A 25009-nucleotide genomic window follows, 5' to 3' on the forward strand; every position below is an offset into this window, starting at 1 on the left:
GATATGGAACAACAGACTGGTCCCAAACTGGTAAAGGAGTATGTCAAGGCTGTATATTGTCAGCCTGCTTATTTAACTTATATGCAGAGTACATCATGAGAGACGCTGGGCTGGAAGAAGCACAAGCTGGAATCAAGATTGCTGGTAGAAATATCAATAACTCACATATGCAGATGACACCACCCTTATGGCAGAAAGTGAAGAAGAACTAAAGAGCCTCTTGATGAAAGTGAAAGAGGAGAATGAAAAAGTTGGCTTAAAGCTCAACGTTAAGAAAACTAAGATCATGGCATCTGGTCCCATCACTTCATGGCAAATAGAAGGGGAAACAGTGGAAACAGTGTCAGACTTTATTTTTTTGGGCTCCAAGATCACTGCAGATGGTGACTGCAGCCATGAAATTAAAAGATGCTTGCTCCTTGGAAGGAAAGTTATGACCAACCTAGACAGTATATTAAAAAGCGGAGACATTACTTTGCCAACAAAGGTGTGTCTAGTCAAAGGTATGGTTTTTCCAGTAGTCATGTATGGATGTGAGAGTTGGTCTATAAAGAAAGCTGAGCACTGAAAAATTGATGCTTTTGAACTGTGGTGTTGGAGAAGACTCTTGAGAGTCCCTTGGACTGCAAGGAGATCCAACCAGTCAATCCTAAAGGAGATCAGTCCTGAATATTCATTGGAAGGACCGATGCTGAAGCTGAAACCCCAATACTTTGGCCACCTGATGCGAAGAACTGACTGATTTGAAAAGACCTGATGCTGGGAAAGATTGAAGGTGGGAGAAGGGGACGACAGAGATTGAGATGTTTGGATGGCATCACTGACTCAGTGGACATGAGTTTGAGTAAACTCTGGGAGTTGGCGATGGACAGGGAGGCCTGGCATATTGCAGTCCATGGGATCGCAAAGAGTGAGACACGACTGAGCAGCTGAACTGAACTGAGAGCAGTGAGCCTTAAAGTAAAAGAAAGTTGAAAGCTGTTAGTTTTGCAAAGCAATGAGCAATGAATATTATTGTCTATATCCTATTTCAGTGTTTGGATGTACCTGTTTGTTTGATCAATCCCAGTGACTGTAAGGACCTTTGTCTCCTAAAACTGGAGCTGTTTTGATGTCTGCAACCGCAGGTAGTCACAGCTGGTTTGTCAGTCTGGAAATGTCCTGGGAATGAAAGAGAAAAACAACTTGTCTTTTCTCAGTTCTCTTAAGAGGTGGGCCATCGCAGTGTTTAGTTCAGGTCAGTTGCTTAGTCGTGTCCGACTCTTTGCGACTCCGTGGACTGTAGCATGCCAGGCCTCCCTGTCCATCACCAACTCCTGGCAGTCCACTTCGTAAGTGGTATATTTTTAACCCACATTGTCTTAGCTGTTGTCACATATAGATGTAATTTTATATTCTGAATTTTTTCCTTTTTGTTTAAGGTGTTTTCTGGTGTTTTCTCCTCATTGTGATGAAGGCCAGTCACTGAATCTAAAAGAGCTTGATGCAGTGATTTGTTACAATGTATCTAGTGCCACAAGCATGGTAGCAACATGAATGTGGAATCGACTCTTAAAATCATATAAAAACATCCCTTTGAAAGGCTATTAACCAACCCCAGTTTTTTCAGTGCCGGTATTGATTCAGAGTGAGATACCATAATAGTCCAGAAATTGATGCTGCGATATTTGTTGAGTAAAGCTGAAGATGGTATTGAGACAAAAACAGAGTAACAAGTGGCTTATAAGGAGAAAACTAAAGCTGGTGGCTATGCTTTGAGGACCACCCAGGTGTGTAAAACTTCAAAAGGTCAGGTCTAGGATGAGGTGATGCAAACTTGGACCTGTGAATATACATCCCAGGGCTGGGTATTTAAAGATTTTGAAATAGAGATTTAAGGTGCAGAAATTGCAAGATGATCCTCCCAATAAGCCTTTCTCTGGCTTTTTTGTTGGGGTAAATATCTTAAGTCTTAGATTGAGAAGAACAGATAGGAAAGTCAGTGTTGGAGTGCTGCCGTGTGGATGTGTTCAGAAAAATGAGCCTGTGAGGAAGAGGTAATGAGATCAGCATCATTTTGTCTGGAATTAGAAGGCCAAGAGGTGTTTGACTGTGATTTTTCAGTTTTTGAAGTGTTAGAGTAGAGAAGTGTGACCAGTGGATGTCTGTGTGTAGTGAAGATAGAGTAGAAATGAGGAAGTTTTACATTCTTTATTGAAAAGAACTGGTTGTTTGAGAGCTGATGGATTTCCATAAAGACTGTGGTCCTTTTCCATGTGAGGGGTGAATTTTTAAAATTATTTTAAAACAAGGCCAAGCTTACAGAAAAGTTGCAGGTAAATAGGACAAAGACTTCTAGTATTCCCCTCACCCAGATCTCTCAACTCTTAACTTTTTATTTCATTTTCTTTCCCCCTTTCTATTTGTCTGTCTGCCTGTCTAAGAGCACGAGACTTGTCCAAACCATTTGAAAAGGGCAGGTATGTGATGCCCCTGACACGGTTACCAAATAACCCTTCTTGTCAGGAAACTAACATCCATATACCAGTCCACAAACTCCAATCAAATTTCAGCAGCTGTCTTAACACCTTTTTTTTCCTGGTCCAGGATTCCACCTGTGAACCTGTGTTAACATGTCTCTCCAGCCTCTCCCAGTCTGGACACATTCCCCTGTCTTGACCTGTCTTTCGTGTTCCTCGCAGTTTCATAGGCTACACCTCTCATCCCAGAGGATAACCCTCCAGCTGGGTCCATCTGATGGTTCCTTGCAAACAGACAATGATCACGCTTTACTGGCAGGAGCACAATAGGCCTGAAGAAGGACATCAGGGACAAAAGTCATAGCCATGTTTAAGGACCCTCTGCCCTCGTCATTTAGTGTTAAATTGCTTACACTGTCCAGTCAGCCACTCCTTGTTATCATACTGATTGTGAAATCTTAGGGAATAAAAATCTCTAACATGGAAGCCGTTATGCCATATTTACTTCAAGTTCACTCTTAGTAATGAGAAAGTAAAGATCTGTTTGAAGCTACTAGTTTAAAACTGGTGATTCTACAAGTTTTTTTTCTTTTTTAAACATAGGCACTTCCCAGCTAAGGAATGGGTTGTGTTCCACAAGCAGAGATTAGGTGTTTGGGTTTTGGACACCATTTTCCCTTTAAAAGAATTTTGGCTAAACAGTGGTTTTCATTCTAGATTACACTGAGCAGAGAAATTTACTTATAATAAAGCTAACAGTATAACCTTTGGGGGTTTTAAGGGAAAAAAATGACTGAAGGAAAATAGAAACTAACAATCAAGGGCTCCCAAGTGACCATGCCTCAGCCCTTTCCCACAGGGAGCCACTGAACCCTTCCTTTGCCGGAATCCTTGTCTTTGATTCACAGTCTTTTTTTTTTTTTTAAGACATTATACGATTTCTTTTTCACCCTTAGTTAATGTTAGCTTAAATTAGCAGCATGGCTTCAGTTGAAGCTGTTACTCTGGTGGTCATGGAGCAGAGTCTGCGGCTGAACCTCCCCAGGGCTCTTTTTGAGGCTGGAATGGCCTCCTGTCCAGTGGTTTTCCTCTCCAGCCCCTGGGTTTTGGCCACTGCCACCGTTTCTGCTGCCCAGTTTCCCCTGCTTCTCACCAGACCAGGTGTGCAGGTGGGCATGCCCGCTCTGTCCTCCAGCTTCCTGCCAGCACTCATCAGAAAGCTCAGAAGCCTGCGTGGCATAGTTCCTGGGAATGGCAGTCAGTGACCGATCATGATGGTGTTTACAGGTTATACAGGGAAACACCCCCAGATCACAGTCATGGTGTCAGGGACCTGGTCTCCCCTAAACGTGAATGAGGCCAGGTCTGCTTCTCAGAAACCCCTTCCTGACTCAGCCATGAGGTCCTGCCCAGGATCATCTGGTGGAAAACAGAATGAGCCCCCAACCTGCAGTCCAGGATGGTTTTAGGGTAGCCTCGTGTCTAGACCTGGCGGAATCCTTGTAGCTCTCAGAGATGCTGGCCATGTTGTATTTTACATGTTTATCTTGTGTATTGTCTGTCCTTACCTCTTGAATGTCACTGGTTTAGGGTAGGAGCCTTAGTTGGCTCATTCACCAAGTCAATCTCCAGGACTAGAGCAGAGCCTGGCTCATGAAGGCACTCAAGAAATAACACTTGCGGAGTGAATGAACCTGCTTTCCAGGCTTTTCTCACTGCATTTCCACATTTATTTCGAAAAGCTTGTTCTTTTTGCTTCATACTGGTGTCCTTTCTGCTTTTTGACTTGCCTAGTGACTGCTAAGTTCTTTTGTGTCTTGAGTTTCACATGCAGCTGGCATTTTCTGCTTCTTAAACCAGAGAGGGTTTCCCTAGTAGCTCAGCTGGTCAGGAAGATCCCCTGGAGAGGGGATAGGCTCCAGTATTCTTGGGCTTCCTTGGTGGCTCAAACAATAAAGAATCCGCCTGCAATGCGGGATACCTGGGTTCGACCCCTGGGTTGGGAAGATCCCCTGGAGAAGGGAACGGCTATCCATTCGAATATTCTTGCCTGGAGAATTCCATAGACAGAGGCACCTGGGAGGCTATAGTCCATGGGGTCGCAAAGAGTCAGACATGACTGAGCGACTTTCACTTTCTTTTCACTTCAGACCAGAGAAGCATTTTCAAAAAGGAGATCATGTTCTAAATTTGACTGCCTGTTACTGACCAGTGTAATTTATTCATGAAATACTTCTTTATTATAGCGAAAAGAAGAGATTGGACCTGGAAAGGAAACTTTATGAATATCATCAGTCTGATGTATGCAGGTAAGATATGACAGCAGAAAATTTTAAGACCAGTTTGCCTGGCTCAGATGGTAAAGAATCTGCCTGCAGTGCAGGAGACCTGGGTTTGATCCCTGGATCGGGAAGATACCATGGAGAAAGAAATGGCAACCCACTCCAGGATTCTTGACTGGAAAATCCTATGGACAGAGGAGCCTGGCAGACTACAGTCCATGGGGTTGCAAAGAGTCGGACATGACTTAGTGACTAAACAACAATCAAAATTTAACCCTAATATATGTTACAAATACCATAGTTGTAGTCCTGTTATTATTCCTTATTTTTGATGTGTAAATGTTTCAAGTAAACACTGTAATTTCATATAATCACTATCAAGTATAAGAATAAATTTGATTAAAATAGATTTTAAAAATTATTATATTTTCATTATTTGGTATCTGTATAATTTCAGGAATCTATTTTGCTTAAATATCTTAAAAATAAGATACATTGTAGTCTTATCTTTTGGGTCACAATTTAAACATGGTGCATCTGTGAGTGATTAAGGCATAATTATTATAGCTGACCTTTCAACAAAATATTAGGCAGGGTTATGTGGTATTTCATTTTGGAGTTTCCAAACATTTCTTTATTTTGGGGAGCTCCAAAATCACTGCAGATGGTGACTGCAGCCATGAAATTAAAAGACGCTTGCTCCTTGGAAGAAAAGCTACGACCAACCTAGACAGTATATTAAAAAGCAGAAACACTACTTTGCCAACAAAGGTCCATCTAGTCAAAACTATGGTTTTTCCAGTAGTCATAGGTATGGATGTGAGAGTTGGACTGTTAAGAAAGTTGAATGCTGAAGAATTGATGCTTTTGAATTGTGGTGTTGGAGAAGACTCTTGAGAGTCCCTTGGACTGCATGGAGATCCAACCAGTCCATCAGGAAATCAGTCCTGAATATTTACTAGAAGGACTGATTCTGAAGCTGAGACTCCAATACTTTGGCCACCTGATGCAAAGAACTGACTCATTGGAAAAGACCCTGATGCTGAGAAAGATCAAAGGCAGGAGGAGAAGGGGACAACAGAGGATGAGATGGTTGGGTGGATTTGATGAACATGAGTTTGAGTAGGCTCTGGGAGTTGGTGTTGGACAGGGAGGCCTAGTGTGTTGCAGTCCATGGGGTCGCAAAGAGTCGGACACAACTGAGTAACTGAACTGAACTGAAACGTTTCTTCACAATTTGAGCAGAGTTACAATCCATTTGCTATTATAAAATATTTTCATAATACAGTGCATTATTGCAGTTTCTAACAAAAATTTAAAATATCTAAATGAGACCTTTTGGAGCACTTTAAATTTCTAAATTTTTTAAAATGTTTATGGGTTATAGTGTATAGTTTGATTCTGTTTCTATATGAGCAGGTAGGAGAAGGCAATGGCAACCCACTCCAGTACTCTTGCCTGGAAAATCCCATGGATGGAGGAGCCTGGTGGGCTGCAGTCCATGGGGTCGTGAAGAGTCGGACACGACTGAGAGACTTCACTTTCCCTTTTCACTTTCATGCATTGGAGAAGGAAATGGCAACCCACTCCAGTGTTCTTGCCTGGAGAACCCCAGGGATGGCGGAGCCTGGTGGGCTGCTGTCTATGGGGTCGCACAGAGTCGGACACGATTGAAGTAACTTAGCAGCAGCAGCATGAACAGGTAGTTTTGAAGCTGTCACATAAAAGAATGTAATGGGCTGTTTACCTGCACAGGGCCACATAGACCCTGCTCTTGACACCACACTTAATTTTGAGAAAGAAATCCATGTAAATATGTGTGAATGGTGTAATGTGGTCTTGTGTCCATTTCTCAGGAGAGTTATGCCTAGAGGTGATACCTCAGTGATGTTGCATTAATTTCCTCTCTAAAGATGCATATACATTCTGTCCTTTGGGCTGCAGCATTTGGGTAAAATATCTTAGAATACACTGTCTCATTAACAGTTTTGTTAAAGCAAATCCTTAGATTTGTCCAAGTCTAACTCCATTGTTTAAAAATCTGCTTTTACTCTTCTAGAGCTAAGCTGAAGTATATAAAACTAAAGAAGTACCTGAAGGAAATATGTGAATCAGAAAAGAATGCTCGTATTCGAAACCAAGAATATTTAAAGCAGTTCGAGCGGATCCAAGCTAACATTACTGCAAGTTTAGAGAAGCTGCAAGAACTGAAGGTGGTGTTTTGTACTGTTTTTTGTTTATGTTTTTGTTTTCTTGTCTTTTTTTGCTAAGATTGGGACTGGCGAGAATAAGTTTCAGATCTGTGACAGTCACTAACGTTAGGTTGTTTATCCAGAAGATTAACTGTCAGTTTTTTCCAGGAATTTATTACCATATGGCCACATTTTGATCAGACAGGTTGAAATTGCATGTTCTCAGATTTCTGTTTTAGTTGACTTACTGGAATATCTGTGCTTTGTTATACTATATAAGTGGTTAACTTAAACAGGCATGGCCACCAGCCATACCTGGCCCCTCACCCGGTACCTGGTATCTCTTGGCATCATCAGGATACCTTGCAGAGACTGCCTCCTTCTTCAGAGGGTTCTTTTTCTCTGGTGTGGGCCCCTCTGTTCTGGGCAGGCCAGGTGTCAGGAGGAAACTGAGGGGGAGAACTGGTCCAAGGAGTTGGTCCTCATGCCCATCGACTCTGAGAGTCAGAATAGCTTCCCCTTCCCTGCCATCTCTCACCCTGGCTCCCCACTCCCTTAGGCTGCTTGACAAACTGTGCCAAACGTGGAGGGCGAGGCTTCATTTCTATTTGTGCTGCTCAGGGCTTTTACCTGACTTAACCCATCTGCTCACCGGTTACAGGAGAAGTTGGCTTCAGCATTCCTTTTTTTCCCTCTTGAACTTTCCCTCTGCTACTGCTGCTAAGTCACTTCAGTCGTGTCCAACTCTGTGCGACCCCATAGACGGCAGCCCACCAGGCTCCCCCGTCCCTGGGATTCTCCAGGCAAGAACACTGGAGTGGGTTGCCATTTCCTTCTCCAATGCATGAAAGTGAAAAGTGAAAGTGAAGTTGCTCAGTCATGTCTGACCCTCAGCAACCCCATGGACTGCAGCCTACCAGGCTCCTCTGTCCATGGGATTTTCCAGGCAAGAGTACTGGAGTGGGGTGCCATTGCCTTCTCCGGAACTTTCCCCCTAGCCTTGTATTATAGAAGTTTTAAATATACATGAAAATAATTATTATAATAAACATTCGTGCTATGGTCTGAACGTTTGTGTAAGCCTGCCCAAATTCATATGTTGAAATCCTAACCCCACAAAAGTGTATTATTAGTGGGTGGGGCCTTTGAGAGGTGCTTAAGTCACAAGGGTGGGGCTCTCATGAATGGGATTAGTGCCTCATAACAGAGGCTCCAGGGCACTCCTGGCCCCTTCCACCTGAGGACACAGTGAGAAGATGGTAGCCCTGAACCAGGATTGGGGCTCTCTCCAGAAGGCCACCTTGATCTTGGCTTCCAGCCTCCACAACTCATCAACAATTCCAATTGTTTATGAGCTGCCCAACCAGTACTGTTTTATTATAGCAACCTAAATGGACTGACATCTTGTAATCTATCCAGATATAAATATAAATATTTATAACAGTTATAAATATTTTGCTATATTTGCTTGGCCTGTGTCTCTGTATGTGTATTTATTTTAAGCTGCAGAAACCATGACATTTCTCCCCTAAATACTTAAGTGTGGATTCTCTAAAAACAAGGACAGTCTTCTCCATAATCATACCATTATCACATCTAAGAAGATTACTAATGATTCCATAATATTTAATATTCAGTTGATATTTTAGTTTCTGCAGTTCTCTTCAAAAGTCTGTTTTTCCAGACCAAGAGCCAACCAGGGCTCACATGTTATATTTGTTATTGTGTTCTATTTTAATCTGTTAATCTGATTTGGTCTCCTACCCCTCTTCCTTTTTTTTTTCCCCCAAATGATACTGACTTTTTGAAGAAGGCAGGCCAGTTGTTTCTAGGATGACTTACATTCTGAATTTGACTTGTTATTTCTTTGTGGTGTCATTTAACTTGTGTAGTGTTCCCTGTATTTCTTGTGAACTAGAAATTCAGCCTAGACTAGCACCTCCCAGTAGAGCTTTGTGGCGATGGGAACCTTCTCCCTATAGATGCTGTCTGATACAGTTGCCACTAGCCATACACGGTTGTTGAGCACTTAAAATGTAGCTTGGGACACTGAGGACTGAGTTTTGGTGTTAGTTAAATTTAAATAGTCATGGCTGAAGTTATATACACCCTGATGTATCCAGTCAGAAGGTATATGAGCTATGATGTCGGGTGGTCCTGCTTGAGCGAGGCTGAGTTTGATGTCTTGGTTAATACGGCAGTCTCTAGGTCTCTCTATCGTAAGGTACCTTTCTCTGCTTTGAAAATTAGTAAATAATCTGCAGAGTGGTGGCTTGGCATCTTGGGAATACCTTGTTTCTCAGCAGCCTTTTGCCTAGTGGTTTTAGGATCCATTAATGGTGCCTGAATCAGTTATAGTGGAAGTTGTGAAATGTTTCTGATTTGATCTTATCTTCTATCAATACCTTTATTAGCTGGCATTTCATGAAGAAGACCTTCCTTTCCTCCTCCTTCTCCCTCCCACAATTCACTGTGGGCTTGTGAATTTTTATTTCATCATTACATTACCAGTTACTGTAATTATTCTTTTGCTCTTCACATTTTCCTGTCCTTTTGACAGGATGTTCCAGGTTTACCTTCTGCTTCCCTGCCTCAGACCTGGAATTAGGCTCTTATGTGAGGAGCTGTGAGTATAGTTCACAGTGCAGCTCTGTACCCCTTTGAGTGCAGAGGGGTACTTAGAAATCAAGGTTTGGAGGTTGGCTGTGCTCAACTAATAGTCTTGACTACAGCCCTTCAGGTTGTCCCCTCTCAGCATTCAGGTAGAGTGCTTAAGCCTCCGTTCATGAATGTAAACCAGAGAATCAGCGGTGCTGTGAAGACATGCCCCACCCCTCCTGCCCACTTCATCCTCTCCCCCAACCCCCACTCCCCACCGTGGCAGCTTGTCATTAGCATTTTCCTCAGGTGTCCTTTGGTCTTGTCTGTTTGGTTTTTCTCTGAAGCTGATCCTGAGACAGGGTCTGGCTGTAAGTGGCTTTCATGGGAAGTGCAAGGATGCTGCAGGTGGGTAGCTGAGACAAGGAAGAACAGGTGACCGAAACGGGGTGTTGAGTCAGCTCCAGTCGGCACATGGAGATTAATCCCACAGGGACGCTCCACCGGGTGGTTCAGAGCATTTGGGAGATGCAGCTCCCGGCTGCCAAGCATCACTGGTTGAGGGCTGATGGAGGAGGGGTACAGAGGGTGAGGTTTCATTACCCATGTGCTCTTGTGGGCAGAGCAGCCTCCCCAAGGGCTGAGGAGCCTTCAGCACAGAGACAGGGTCGCTGGAACCTAGGAGCACCCAGAAAGCTTCTGGGGTCGTATGAGGAGCATTGCCAGCCTCCACTTTAGCCTCCTTCATTCAAGTGCCAGGCACGGGGCTGGCATGACAGGGCTCAGGGAAGGTCCCCAGGGTGGGGGAGCAAGTCCCCATCTGGTCCTGTGTCTCCTCCCCTTGAAATCCTTGAGCATAAGAAAACATTTGTAAGCCATAGGAAGAAAGAGTTTTTGCTTAAGACTTATTATTTAATAAACCTCTTTATTTTTGGTGTTTATTTTGTAAACCACCTCTCATCTCTTTTTAAAGATATTTTCTCTTGGCATTTGTAGAGGATGCCTGCTTAAAGCTCTTGGGCTTAAAAATTAAATATCTGTTGAGTTCAAAAGAGTAGATATAGAACAGAAAGAAGTAAACTGGATTTTCTTAATTGCCTTATTTCTTTATCTTTTCTTGGCTTATTTTGTCATTTTTACTGGCCTTATGAAACTTTGATTTAATTAGGTATCTCTTTATAACATTACTGCCATCTATTGTGTTAATAGCACTGTGATAGAGAAAAAAGAAGTCCCTGCTTAACTTTACTAAAAATGGGGCATCATGTAATACGTTTTAAGATATTTTGAGGGAGACAAGTCAATTTTGGTTATTATTGTCTGTTCACTTTTTGAGTGTCAAAACAAAAACTTGGGCCCATTTTGTATTTAGACTGAGAACTGAGAAAACAGTTTTCTAATTTTATTATCTTATAGGTGTGTTTCTAATTGCAGAGCATCACTGCCTCATTTGGAAAGTGTTCTGTGATGGAAAATTATCTGTGATGACCATAGTCAAGGGCTTTTTAAAGCTTTAATTACTAACATATGAATCAAAGTTTTATTATACTTTGAACAAAGCTTTTTATGCCTTGCTTTTAAGGAAAAGTCACTTCATAATGGAGTCATTTTCATCAGTTGGAGCGTGACAGTGACACTGACATCTCTACGTTATTAGGGCCAGAATAAACCTGATGGCTGCGGTGCTGATCACAGAGGTCCACAGTGCATGTGTATCCCTGAGAAATGGCATGTGTTTCCAGTTGATGGTCTAGCAAATAATACCTTCAGTGGCTGTGATGAATAGGACCGGGATACTGTGTAGATATCATTCAGATAAGAAATCAGTAGGATTGCTTTCTTTTCCCTTTTTAAGGACAGAACTTTTCAGAGAACATCATCTAATGTGTTACTTTCAAGATAAAATAACTGGATTTTCATGTAGCTTAATATCATCAAGGTTTTATTTCCTGAATTGATGAAAGGCTAAGTAAAACTTCCATCAATGCTATTTTATTTAAAATATATAACATTTTACAGAATTCAGCTCTTGATATGTGTTGTTTGTGAAATTGTGTGGTTTCTAAGATAAGCTAAATTTCTCAGCTGTATCAGCTTCTACTGTCTCTTCACTGTTCCTTGTATGTTGTAAAGACTGAAAAATATGGACAGGTGTTGGTTGTAATAATATCCTCCACAAAATCAAACTTTGTTTATTTTTAGATTGAATTTGAGACTCAAATTAAGAAGATGCAGCTACTCTCAAAAGATAGCCTGGGGAAAAAAGGTGAACTGAAAGATGAAGACAAAGAAAAGGTAGTAAGTTAAAATGATAAACTTTCTGTTAACAGAGGATTTTTGGAGTGTTCATCTTTTAAGATATTGTTTTAAATAAGATCATCTTGTTACAAAGATCTTTTTGATTACACTCTAAGTGATTGTTTAAAGACATTTGCTTATAGAGTATGGCTTTAGTGTATAATTCAATTAAACTTGCCGAAAGGCAGTCACTGTGGCTGCAAAAGAGATAGAGCCCAAAGAAAACCTCAGTGTTGTCAGCAGATGAAATTGTGTTTTTATAATGCTTTGTAGCTGCTTTTTTCTTCATTCCAGAAATGTTTTAAATGAGCGGTAAACAAAATGGGCATTTTGCTGCTTTTCTTTGTATACATAATTTTGTACATTTTAACCTTTTCATAGATAAAGTGGAAAGAAAGGATTGCATATCTCAGCAGCAGACAAAAAAGAACGGCAAGGAATACTTAAATAAATTCTGCTATGTATCTGCCGTAATGCAGGCTTCTAATCCTCCTCCCTATCTCCATATAAATGATTCTGTTCAAGACCATAGATGTTTTCTTCACTAAAAGCAGTAAAGCTCTTTTAGATGAAATGTCTAAAAACATCTTGTAATAACTTGGAGCATGCTGGCAAGAGTAGTCACTTGTGACTATGTGTGAAACCCCCTCAGCAAGTCGATATTGTAATAAGCAAAACCGGGAGCATCACTCCATTATTCAGAGAAGCCAACAGCGTGCTTGCTCCTTAGGCTGCAGCATTCATTAAGAAAAGCTTCCTGGGCTGAAAGCTGGAAACAGATGATAACGGGATATGATTTTCATATTTAATGCTTTCCTTGGAAGAGTATGTGTGCTACAGATTGATAGAAGAATCAACTGCTACTTTACTAAAAGACTTTCAGGTTTGCCCTATAGCTACCGATGGAATCATTCAGCCAAGAAATTAACTTTTTCTCCTTTTACCTGCTTTATATATCTGCTAAGCAGGCTGCCTGGCTGCCAGTAAATGTTATTATGCAGTTAACTGTTTGGTATTTAAGACTCTTATCAGAAAAGAAACAGAGGCCACACTATTTTGTTTTTATAGTAGGAGCAAGGTTTTAGTTTTTCTTTTTTTTCTGTGCATTAGCAGGCATTAATCTGAGTTTATAGAAAGTTTTAGTTTTCTTTCCTAAAGATTAAAAAGTTAAAAAACCTAGAATTTAGAGCATTCTTTAAACTGTAGGATACAAAACACCAAGCCCCAGCAACCTTGACCTATATGAAAAGGCCTTTAATGATAAATGACTTCTTTGCCATTAGATGTACACCAAATGTGGTGTGATGTGATAGACTTCTGAGCCATTCAGGCAGTCTTTCTGTTTGACATTTGGTCGCGAAATAATTGACATGTTTTTAAATCTATGATCCAGTTTGTTCTTTCTGTGCTGTTCCTGATAGTCACGTTGTTAGTATGGCAGTGTCAATGGTACTTAAGTAAAACGGGAGATTTTTTTTTTTCTATTGGTACAACTGATTCCTTACCTTATGTATAGTTATACAGTTTCCTTTTCAGTCATATTTAACATTAGGGCAAGAGACATATAGCGGCCAACCCCCTAACATGTTACACAGAATAATTAGAAGTGTTTGCTTTTTACTGAAAAGTGTTACCACCTTAAAAGCTTTGTCTGTTTGCATATGTAAGAATCAATTAGGTAACACTTTGAGACATATATAAGTTTCCTTTTTTCAATTTCCCATTGATGTTCCATCAATTAAAAGGTAAAGCATTACAGCAAAATCCCAAAGTAGTTCAGTCAGTTCAGTTCAGTTCAGTCGCTCAGTCATGTCTGACTCTTTGCGATGCCATGGACTGCAGCATGCCAGGCTTCCCTGTCCATCACCAACTCCTGGAGCCTACTCAAACTCATGTCCATTGAGTTGGTGATGCCATCCAAACATCTCATCCTCTGTCGTCCCCTTCTCCTTCTGTCGTCAGTCTTTCCCACCATCAGGGTCTTTTCCAATGAGTCAGTTCTTCGTATCAGGTAGCCAAAGTATTAGAATTTCAGCTTCAGCTTCAGTTCTTCATATGAACATTCAGGGATGATTTCCTTTAGGATGGACTGGTTGGATCTCCTTGCAGTCCAAGGAACTCTCAAGAGTCTTCTCCAACACCACAGTTCAAAAGCATCAATTCTTCAGTGTTCTACTTTCTTCATAGTCCCACTCTCACATCCATACATGACTACTGGGAAAACCGTATCTTTGACTAGACAGACCTTTGTTGGCAAAGTAATATCTCTGCCTTTTAATATGCTGTCTAGGTTGGTCATAACTTTTCTTCCAAGGAGCAAGCATCTTTTAATTTCATGGCTGCAGTCACCATCTGCAGTGATTTTGGAGTCCAAAAAAATAAAGTCTGTCATTGTTTCCAAAGTAGTTAATACTTACTAAATACTAAACTAGAACAATTCCTTATCATTTGGGGGTGTGTTTTATCTTTCATTGGAAACCTGTGCACCTCTTCTTTCAGCATCATATGAGTTAGTCTCTGTGCCTGGAGCACTGGTCTCCAGGGACTGGCCTTAGCCCCGTGGTTGAATTCAGTGGATCATTGTTGAGCGAGTGCTCTGTTTGAGAAGCAGAGGTCCCTCTAGGAATGCCATGATGCTTGCCCTCCAGGTGTTCTCCACAAAGTGCTATTCTTTCCCAGGCCCAGGATAGTGTGTGCTGAGGGCCAGCTCCATGGAGAAAGAGGGTTCACTTCCTCTGCAGTGCATCCTCTGCGGCCTGGGGAGGAGGTACCGTGTGAGCTGACATGAAGGGTGGGGCAGGTGCCAGTCCCTGGGGATGTGATAGATATTCTCCAGTTTGGAAATGTTGTGAATGAGGGAGTGGAAGCTGGAAGCCTGGTGGGCAGCCGTCAGCCTGGCTAAGGGCCAATGTTCTTACAGGAAGTGGGAGAAGATGAGCTTGGAAAGGACCATCGTGGAACTCCGTCCCACGCTCAGTGATTGACATCCCCCCCCCGCCCCCGCCCTGAATCATTGTGCGTGCACGTGCACAGTGGGGCAGGTGGAGGAAGCGCTGGGGCGCAGAGCAGTTCCATCAGAGGTGGGGGAAGGCAGGCCTGGTAGTGTGGTGTGGGTGCCCTGGGGGAAGGAGCTCATGGAGCGAGGAAACCAGGCTTTGTTCAGACGCAAGGAATGAACCAGAGACCCTGAGTTGGGGTGGCCATTGAGATGGAAAACACCAATGAAGGGGAGAGGAGCTTTCAAACTCATGATAATTCTGAGTTACAGAAGGATATCTTTAAAAAGTGATTGTGCACCTTTCAACCAAAAGCAGTAACTTGGATGCTCTACTAAGAATGATCAGATAGTAGTTGTCTATTTTTTCAGGGTGGAACTTTGGCTCGGTTTTATAAAAGGGCACCCAGTGTGTCCATGCCTCCGGTGGCTGCTCTTCAGAGTCATGTGTTCTCTTCAGTAATCATTGGTCTGTTCATCCCCCACACTTGTTTCTAGTATTAATCCACTTAGTAAACTCTCATTGTTGTTAATTAGCAGGAAAGACAAAGTTCAGGTCTCAGTTTGAATCCTCACAAATTTTACTATCATATAGTCATCCTGCTCTATTATACATGGTCATTTTTCACTTTGGGGTAGACTCTAATACCATTGGTCTCTAGGCATGTTCTTCTCCTTGCCCAGTTTTATTATGTATCAACAGTGACTAGGACATGTACCTAAAAACACATCGAAACATATGTTCCCAAAACATATGTACCATATGGAGATGGCATTTGTGAATGAGAGCATAAACTTTGAGGTGGGGTTTCTGAAGTTTCTAAACTGTTATACTGTAAAATATATGCCCCTAAAAGCAGAAGTGAACTGGATACTTCACAGAAAAATTATACCCTACCAGGGCTGAAGAATGTAAAGGACGAGAGAATTTCATCACAGGGCTGGTTGAGGAGTTCCACTTCTACTGTTGGAAACTTCCCTGCCAGGGTCACATGGAAAATGGCTGTGCAGGTTGTTATTTCTGCTTCTAATCCTAATAGTAAGAACAGGGAACAGTCACTGCACATCTATTTTACCAAGGCCTTCAGTAAGTACTTTATATTCATCAACTCATTTAATCCTGTCGACAGTTCTGGAAGTAGATACTGTTGTTACCCTCATTATAGAGGAAGGCTCAGAGAAGTTGGTTGACTTGCCAAAGGCTGCACTGCTTGCAGGAGCCCAAGTTCAAACTCAGACCGTGTCCATCTTATTAGCTATCTTGCTGCCACTGCCTTCTAAGGTAGTCTGGGTGAAAGCTCTTCAAAAGTTAGGAGAAATCCCTGGTCGAATAAAAGCAGCCTTGTCTCGTGGTGCAAAATATTTCAGGTATCCATTTAGATGCATTTTCAGCTAAGCATAGGAGAGACTGAAATGGTCTCCCTTGCTGCTGGACTAGTCCAGTTGGATCAGGTGAGATGGGATTCTGTACTGGTTGAAGTGGAGTGAGAAATTAGACATACACTTCAGATTTCATTATGAGGAATTCTTGTGTTATTGTGTAACCCAGTTTGAGTTTAACTCAGTTTTGAGTGCTGTGGCGTAACGGATGGGCAATGGAGTCCTTGTATCTGGGTTTGAATCCTGTGACCAAGAGCAAATTGTCTGCCCTTGCTAAGTCTTCCTGGAGTGGGTATAACAAAAATGGTCATTTCAAGGGTTTAAAAAGTAACCAATGGAAGTTGGCTTGACACCTGGTAAGTGCTTGGCACATGTCCACTGATCCTTCTGTCGCTGTAGTCAGCCATCTTCCTGTTCCCCTGGGGTGGCCGTGCTGAGGAGTCCTGACGTCACACCACTTACTGTGGTACTGAGGCCAGAGGTACCTACCAATTAGGAAAAGGAAAGGAAAGCCACCTGGTGGTAACAACATGTATTAGATGATTTTAGCATGATGTCAGTACCAAAAAACTTACAAGATGTACCTTTAAAGCCTGAATTTAATGGACCCATTTTGAAATTTTGGTAGTTCCAACTTCTATTGGATTTATTGGCCAGAAATGTCTCCTTTTGGCTACAGTTGTGAAAATTTGGTTGAGTCTCTCATCTACCCCAGTGGCAAAATGAAAAGTTAAAAATCACATTGTCATGGAGTCTCAGTCTGCCTGGACTGCCATAACAAAACAGCCCAGACTGCGTAGCTAGAAAAACAAATCTATTTTGTCACGGGCTGGACATCTGAGATCTAGGTGCCAGCTGGGGTGATTTCTGGTGCGAGCTCTGAGTTGCAGACTATCCTCTCTCTCTGTTCTTGTGTGTCCTTTTCTCTGTGCATGTGTGTGGAGAGAGAGATATCTCTGGTCTGTTCCTAAGCACAGCAGTCTACTTGATTGATAGACCTCATTTAACCTTTATTACCTCCTTCTAAGTTCTATCTCCACATACAGTCATACTGGAGGTTAGGACTTGAACATAAGAATTTAGGGAAGGACACAATGCAGTCTGACATATAATAAAGTGAAAGAATTCCTTCAGGATTGTTATATGTAAATTTTTATTAAGGGATTTGGGGAAGTCTCACTGGGACTTAAGGACTTGTTTACGTAGAAACTAAGAGCAGTAATAGTACTGTGTGAAAAGATGGAAATTAGGTCTGACAGCTCCATTTTTCTATTCTGCATTCATCATGATACTAATTTCCTTATCTGTGGGGAAAAATAATAAGAAAAATAAAGATTACTGCCACATTCTGCAAAACATGCAGAATAACATAAATATATTTTTCAAAGTGCAATAACGGTCAGGGTCCACCTGCTTTAAAAACTGTAGTTGGTGATTATTAGCTGAGACATTGTTACAGTACTTCTAAATTTGCTGCTGTCTCCAGCAGTGTGGCCTTTCCCCCTTCCCTCAGTAAAGACGAACCCCTGGTTTTAAAAGTTACCTTCTGTTCACTAATAAGTCTTTTCAGTTATATTCATTTGCTTTGCTATAACTTTCTCCATATGCTTTCAGTTTATTTAAACTAAAAAAAAAAATTTCACCCATTTCTTCTGTTCCCCACTCTTCCACCTCTGGCAACCATCAGTCTGTTCTGTGTATCTGTGAACTTGGTTTGTATTTGTTTTTGTTTTTGTTTTTTTAATCCAAATGTAAGAGAGATTGGGCTTCCCAGGTGGCTCAGTGGTAAAATTAAAAAAAAAAAAAAAAATCTTCCTGTCACACAGGAGATGCAGGTTTGATCCCTGGGTCGGGAAGATCCCCTGGAGGAAGGCATGGCAACCCACTCCAGTATTCTTGTCTGGAGAATCCCATGGACAGAGGAGCCTGTCGGACTACAGTCCATAGGGTTGCAAAGAGCATGCACACATGTAAGAGAGATTATACAGTATTTGTATGACTTATTTCGCTTAGCATAATGCCTCAGATTTTTTTCACATTGTTACAAATAGCAGGATTTCCTTCTTTTTTACAGCTCAATAATATGCCATTGTGTATTTGTACCACTTCTTGACCCGTTCAGCCGTTATTGGACTCTTAGGTTGCTTCTGTATCTTGGCTATTGTGAGTAATGTTGCAGTGTACATGGGGGTGCAGATATCTTTTCAAGATAGTGCCTTTGTTTTATTGGAATTGCTAGGTCAACTTTTGAGGTGTCTCCATACTGTTTTCCTAGTAGCTGCACCAGTTACCTTCCCAGCAACAGTACACAGGGGTTTCCTTTTCTCCACATCCTCACCAATACTTGCTATTTCTTGTTTTTAGTAATAGCCATTTTAACATGTGTGAGGTGATATCTAACTGTGGTTTTCATTTCCTTTTCCCTGATTATTAGTGAAGTTGAACATGTTTTCCTATGCTTTTTGGCCCTTTGTATGTCTTCTTTGGAAAAATGTCTATTCAGACTTTTCTGCCCATTTTTTTTGCTCTTGAGTTGTATGAGTTCTTTATACATTTTGGATATTGGCCCTTTATCAATATATCAAGACTTCCTGTTGTTTCAGCTGGTAAAAAAATCCAGCTGCAATGCAGGAGACCTGGGTTCTATCCCTGGGTTTGGAAAATCCTCTAGAGAAGGCAATGGCTACCCACTCCAGTATTCTGGCCTAGAGAATTCCATGGACTATATAGTTCAAGGGGTCACAAAGCATCAGACACGATTGAGTGACTTTCACTTTCATCAATATATCATTTGCAAATATTCCCTCCCATTCGATAGTTTTCCTTTTTGGTGATGGTTTTCCTTGCTGTTCAGAAGCTTTTTAGTTTGAAGTAGTCTCTCTTGTTTGTTTCTGCTTTTGTTATGTTTGCTTTTGGTGTCAGATTCAAAAATCATTGCCATGGACTTAGATTAAAGAGCTTACCATCTGTGTTTGCTTCTGAGAGTTTTATGGTTTTGTAAAACATTCAAGTCTAATTCATTTTGAGTTAATTTTTGTGTATGGTATTAGCTAATGATCTAGGTTCATTTTTTTTCATGTGGCTGTCTAGTTTTCTCAACAACTTTGTTGACGAGACTGTCCTCTTTCCATTGTATATTCTTGGCTCCTTTGTTGTAAATGACCACATGTATGGGTTTGTTTCTGTGGTCTCTGTTCTGTTCCATTGATCTATGTGTCTGTTTTTTTTTTTTTTTTAATGGCAGTACCATACTGTTTTCATTACTGTAGCTTTGTAATATATTTCAAAATAAAACAGCATGATGCTGCTAGCTTTGCTCTTATTTCTCAAGATTGCTTTGGCTATTTGGGTCATTTGTGTTTTCACAGAAATTTTAAGATTGCTCTGATTCTGTGAAAAATTCCGCTGGAGTTTTGATAAGGATCACATTGAATCTGTAGATTGCTTTGGCGATTATGGCCCTTTTAACAATATTAATTCTTCCAATCCATGAGCACAGACTATTTTTCCACTAATTTGTGTCTTTTCCAGTGTTTTTCACTACTGTTTTATAGTTTTCAACATGAAATCTTTCACTTCCTTGGTTATATTTATTCCTAGGTATTTTTATGTAGTTATGAATGAGACAGTTAATTTCCTTTTCTGATATTTCATTATTAATGTATAGTAACCTTCTTTACAGTCCAACTCCCACATCCATATATAACTACTGGGAGAACCATAGCTTTGACTATAGCGACTGAACAACAACAAAACACAATGAGTTTTATAAAACATGGTAGGTGTTGATTTCATTGGTCATGCTTCCTTACCTCATTTTGTTCCTGAAAACAACCTAAATAACCTCACTGTTCACAGACAGCATGTTTAACTCTTATTCATGTCGTTTGGGGCTGCAGGTTGTAATGCGGGCAGAAATTAACTCAGGGACAGCCATGTCAAGAGGATTGTATCAACCAGCAACCATCTTTATGGGCCGCCAAATGTCAGCTGTCTCAGGCATTGGAGATTTCACTACAGAGCGGAAATCTCCCCAACCCACAAAGAACTTTTCAATTCCTGACCCACATTCACACCAGCAGACAGCCCAGAGCAGTGATGTGACAGGCAGCCGTGTAGTACAAACTCCTGGTGACACACAGTGCTTAAATAAGTCTGACAAAATAGATGGAAAGACATCTCTTCAGATTGGTGAGAAAACGCCAGTCACAGCCAGCGCATTGTCTGAGGAGGAACAAACTCATTGCTTCGAGATAGGAAGCAACGCATGTCAGAGCAAGAGTAATTTATCTGAAGGCAAAAAGTCGGCCGAACTCCATTCCCCGTTATGGGAGAGATTAAGTCCAGAGAACAGAACCACTGATTTAAAGTGTGACAGTTCCAGGAGATCAGAGGGATCAGAGGGAGAAATACTGACACGGGAGCATATTGAAGTCGAGGAAGAAAGAGCCAGACCGCCAGTCTCTCCGCTGTCAGGCTCAGAATCCTGTGCATCTGAAAACGAGTGTCCTCAAGAGAAGCCCCCTGCCAGGAAAGCTTCCTCAGGTGGGGTGAGAGGCTAAGACGGTTTGCTGATTTTTGTCAGTATTTAGTTTTTCTGGGTGGTGTGTGTGTTAAAAATACAAAATACCGTCTTGTCGTATCTGTCCCAAAACAAAGTAGTGACTGTGCCAATGAATTCCGTTCTAATGCATTCTTAAATATGTCCATAGAAGTACCTTTGCAAACAAATTCTCTGATTTTTAAACCCACTGTGATATTTTAAAAATATTTTTAATGTGCTTTAAAAAAACACCACAGTTACTTGTGGATTGTTTCTGCATGTTCCTAGCTGATGAGTAGTTCTGCTCTGAGAGGTAGAGCATCTTACCTCTCCCAGCTCCCTGAAGTCAGTGATTGGCCATCTGTTCATATTCCCTGTTACAGATCACCTTCCTTGTGAGGACTCACAGTCACAGGAGCCCTTCAGAAAAAAGCAGGAAGAGCAGGAGGAGGAGAGTTTGAGCAGTAGCAGTGACCTCACAGTTTCTGTAAGTGAAGACGATCTGATTTTAAAGAGTCCAGAACTACAGACAAATCTGGGAGACACAATGGAGCAAGAAGATGGAACAGAGACCTTAAATGTAATCCACTCTGAGCAAGAAAGAGATGCCCCATCCACCGGAAAACCTAACTGTATTTTGCAAGCCCCAAGCACTCCTGATTCACCAAATGAGTCCTTCACTAACTTGCCAGCAAAGGAGTAAGTCATTCATTTTTTTTCACTGTTCAGTTTTAATTATAGATATTTTTAGAGACCATTCCACTGGGAGTATATTATTGAACACTCAGCTGTAAGTGTGTAAGTCCCTTAATTCTCATAAATAGTCTTTTGGATAAGGACTAGTTTCTTTTTTTTTTTTAATGAAGTAGCTTTAAAACTCTGAGTATCATTGAAATCATGGTGACTGGCAGTTAATAATGATATCTAAAGAATCCCTGGTTAATTCATAAGTAATTCCCTCCACTTCTTACCCACCATTCTTTTAGAAAACCAGTCGTTTTGGACTTGTAGTAACACAGGTGACAAACACTTAAACTTTTGGGAATTTAAGTTTTGAGACTGAGAACTTTGTATCTAATTAATTTGCTTAATCCTTCTATCCCTTTCCCTTGTGTCATTTTTGTGATACAATTAAATATGCATTAATAAGTTTTAATAAGTGTATATGTAAGGCAGCTTTCCTTTTCTCAGTGTAAATGTGAGGACATTGGAGACTTTAAGGTTCAAGAGGAGTGTCAATGTTATATATTTTGAGCACTTATAAAATCCAAGTCATAAAAGTTCAAGTCAAAAAAATTCATTTTTTTTTTCCACGAGCTCCCCTGGTGGCTCAGACGGTAAAGAAATCCACCTGCAATGCAAGAAACCCAGGTTTGCTGTTGATTGGAGGTAGTGGAGTTGTAGGAAACATAGAAACAACATGTTGAGAATCAGTTCTGCAATAAGGGTAGCACTAATAGCATCAAATATCTTAGGGGTACAAGGAACCTCAGTAAACAACGCAGAGTAGAGCTCACCATCTAAGATGGGACACTAGGGCTTCCCTGACAGTGCAGTGGCTAAGACTCCATGCTCCCAAGGCAGGGGGCTTGAGTTCCCAGGGCTTGAGCTCAGTTGCTGGTCAGGGAACCAAGATCCCCATGCCACACAGAGCGGCCTAAAAAATAAAATGAGGACACCAAGGCCAGGGGTGTAAGATTGACACCTAGGCGGGGGGCCAACCCTCCATACAGCCTCCCTGCCCCCATCCCACCTTGGAACATGTGACACTGTGATGCCATCACTCGCTCTCCAGCATTCCCAGCAACAGTGAAAAGCCAAGTGGATTTCTTGCACATGAGGGTGTTATGTTTTCTTTAAACTACCAGTGTAGCTTTTAATATACTGCCTCTTACCACTCATTACCAATTTAGAATGAAAAGTTTATAGTCTAATGGACTTCAAACTGATGTTTAAGAAATATTTATTAAGAGCACTTAAGTATAAAGTACTTGTGCTGTAGATGGAAGAACCATTGTGGTGCCCATCCTTGGGAGATTTGCTTTATAGCAGAGGCAAGCCCAATGGGGTTTTTCTAGTAATGGTACTTGCCTCTCATTGAGGAGGTATGGGTTATTATGTACTACATCATTAGAAACTTTATTACTAAGAAGAGAATGTTTCTATTTCAGGTGGTATTTGCCTTCTTTTTATAGCAGTTCTTGCACAAGTTGGTATTTTGGTAGGAGGAGTAGTGGACTTACTCAGGACTCAGTCCTTTTTTGAAATGAATAGGTTGAGTATGACTGTAGAATTAAGGATGTTCTATCTCCTATTCTATATGAATGACTGTTTCTTGTGACCCTAAAACCATCTTCTTGAAATTTTGGAGTATATTTTACCAAAAATTGTTGGAAACTAAGCATTTGAGTTGGAGAAGGCAATGGCAACCCACTCCAGTACTCTTGCCTGGAAAATCCCATGGACAGAGGAGCCTGGTAGGCTGCAGTCCATGGGGTCGCTAAGAGTCGGACACAACTGAGCGACTTCCCTTTTCATTTTCATGCATTGGAGAAGGAAATGGCAACCCACTCTAGTGTTCTTGCCTGGAGAATCCCAGGGATGGGGGAGCCTGGTGGGCTGCCGTCTGTGGGGTCGCGCAGAGTCAGACACAACTGAAGGGACATAGCAGCAGCAGCAGCAAGCATTTGAGGAATTTTTGAAGGTTTATCTTAATAGAATGCCCCCAGAATGAAAGATCAGTTGGTGATGCTGGTTTTCTGTGTCCATGTTACTAAATCTGAGTCTGTTGATCTGTGGTGAAAGTCCTCCTCAAGCATAGATTGACAGTGGTTTTACTTTTTTCCTTACAGTGGTTTTAAGTAGTTCTTGTTAACTCGCAGACTTCCCACATCTCTCGAGACCCTACATTCTCTTCCTTTCTCTCCAGCCTTTGCTCTTCTCCTTTGCTCAGAGGGTTATTTATTAATCTGAGCCTGTGGCTTCATATTTACAGAATACCGCCCTAATGCCAGAGCTTCTCAGTTTACTTTAGTATCTTTTGGGGGCCTGAGAAAAGTTACTAGAATGAATTTTAGTTAACAAAGGTGAAGAGGTGGGACAAAGGAAGACAGCAAGAATTGAACAGGAAACTGGACCCTCCCATTTGCTGAGATTGATGATGATGACTTCAGGCATGTCTCGGAGATACTGTAGAGACACAATGAAATGAGTCTCGCAAGAAAGCAAGTCACACAAGTTTTTTGGTTTCCCCGTGGGTCCACGCTGCAGCATGTCTCAGAACTTTCTTTTATTCTTATGGCTGAATTGTATTCCAGTGTATGGATAAACCACATTCTGTTTATCTACTCACCTGTTGATGGACCCTGGGTTTGCTTCCACCTTTAGGAGCTTCTCTGCCTTCTCTTACGGACACCTCCAGACCCAGACGTAGAGCCCCATGCTGTGATTCCTGCACCTGAGCTGTAATTACAAGCTGTAATTAACCTTTCTCACAAGCGCACTTACTAGAATGAAGCTGGGTAAAAGAAATGTTAAAAAGGAGGACCTTGAATCTTGTATTTTCTTAAGGAGTGAGCAGTTCGCTACAAAGTTTGGCCCAAAGCTCTAGGACTTTGAACACTAGATATTCGTTATTTGTCATGTGACAGGTGGTTGACCCTGTGTCATTTGGGGCTACAGGGATAACTTGGCCACTTGTCCCTTATTTGGGGGGATTAGTTCAGCCTCAGTCACCCTGGGAGAGGTAGTGGGGTTCTCAAGACAGCAGGAGAGAAGTCCAGTGCACAGATGCTCTTTAAGTATCTGCTTGCATCCTGTTTGCTAACGTCCCATTGTCTAAAGACACCCACAGGGTCCAGCGCAGAGTCAAGAGGTAGATAAAGACAGCCCATCTCTTGTTGAGATGAGTGGCAGAGTTGCATTGCAAAGGGTGTGTACCCTGCAATGAGAAGTTTATGGTCAATTTTTGTAACCCACCACAGTACTTTAAGACAAATTCAAATAGAGATAAGCTCGGTGTGAGTCCAAAGGGTCGGAACAGGTTTTATACAGGTGTTGATACAGCATCTTGAAGGATGTCCAGGCTTTGAGTACAGAGGAGGAGGGTAAGGGGTGGAATGGGTCTGAAGAAAGAGTGCAGGTACAGAGAACACAAGGGGTGGGGCTGGGGGGCAGGAAGAGGGCCTGGCTGAAGGCTTGTCTGGGAGCAGCTGTCAGAGTGAAGGTTTGGAATGTCACCATGGTTGAGAAAGGCCTTCAGT

General features: G+C 41.6%; 1 protein-coding gene across 5 annotated transcripts in view; it reads left to right on the forward strand.

The window, feature by feature from the left end:
• Positions 1 to 25009, forward strand: part of KIZ (kizuna centrosomal protein) — a 93212-nt gene that overhangs the window by 3070 nt on the left and 65133 nt on the right. For 4 of the 5 annotated variants that reach the window (XM_059892557.1, XM_059892558.1, XM_005214341.5 and 1 more), the window contains 5 exon segments: positions 4706 to 4768; positions 6801 to 6954; positions 11734 to 11826; positions 20104 to 20749; positions 21131 to 21446. In XM_059892557.1, coding sequence (XP_059748540.1) covers positions 4706 to 4768; positions 6801 to 6954; positions 11734 to 11826; positions 20104 to 20749; positions 21131 to 21446 — 1272 coding nt within the window. 5 annotated transcript variants of the gene reach the window in all.

Source organism: Bos taurus, chromosome 13 (genome assembly GCF_002263795.3).
Source record: "Bos taurus isolate L1 Dominette 01449 registration number 42190680 breed Hereford chromosome 13, ARS-UCD2.0, whole genome shotgun sequence".
Lineage (NCBI taxonomy): Eukaryota > Metazoa > Chordata > Mammalia > Artiodactyla > Bovidae > Bos > Bos taurus.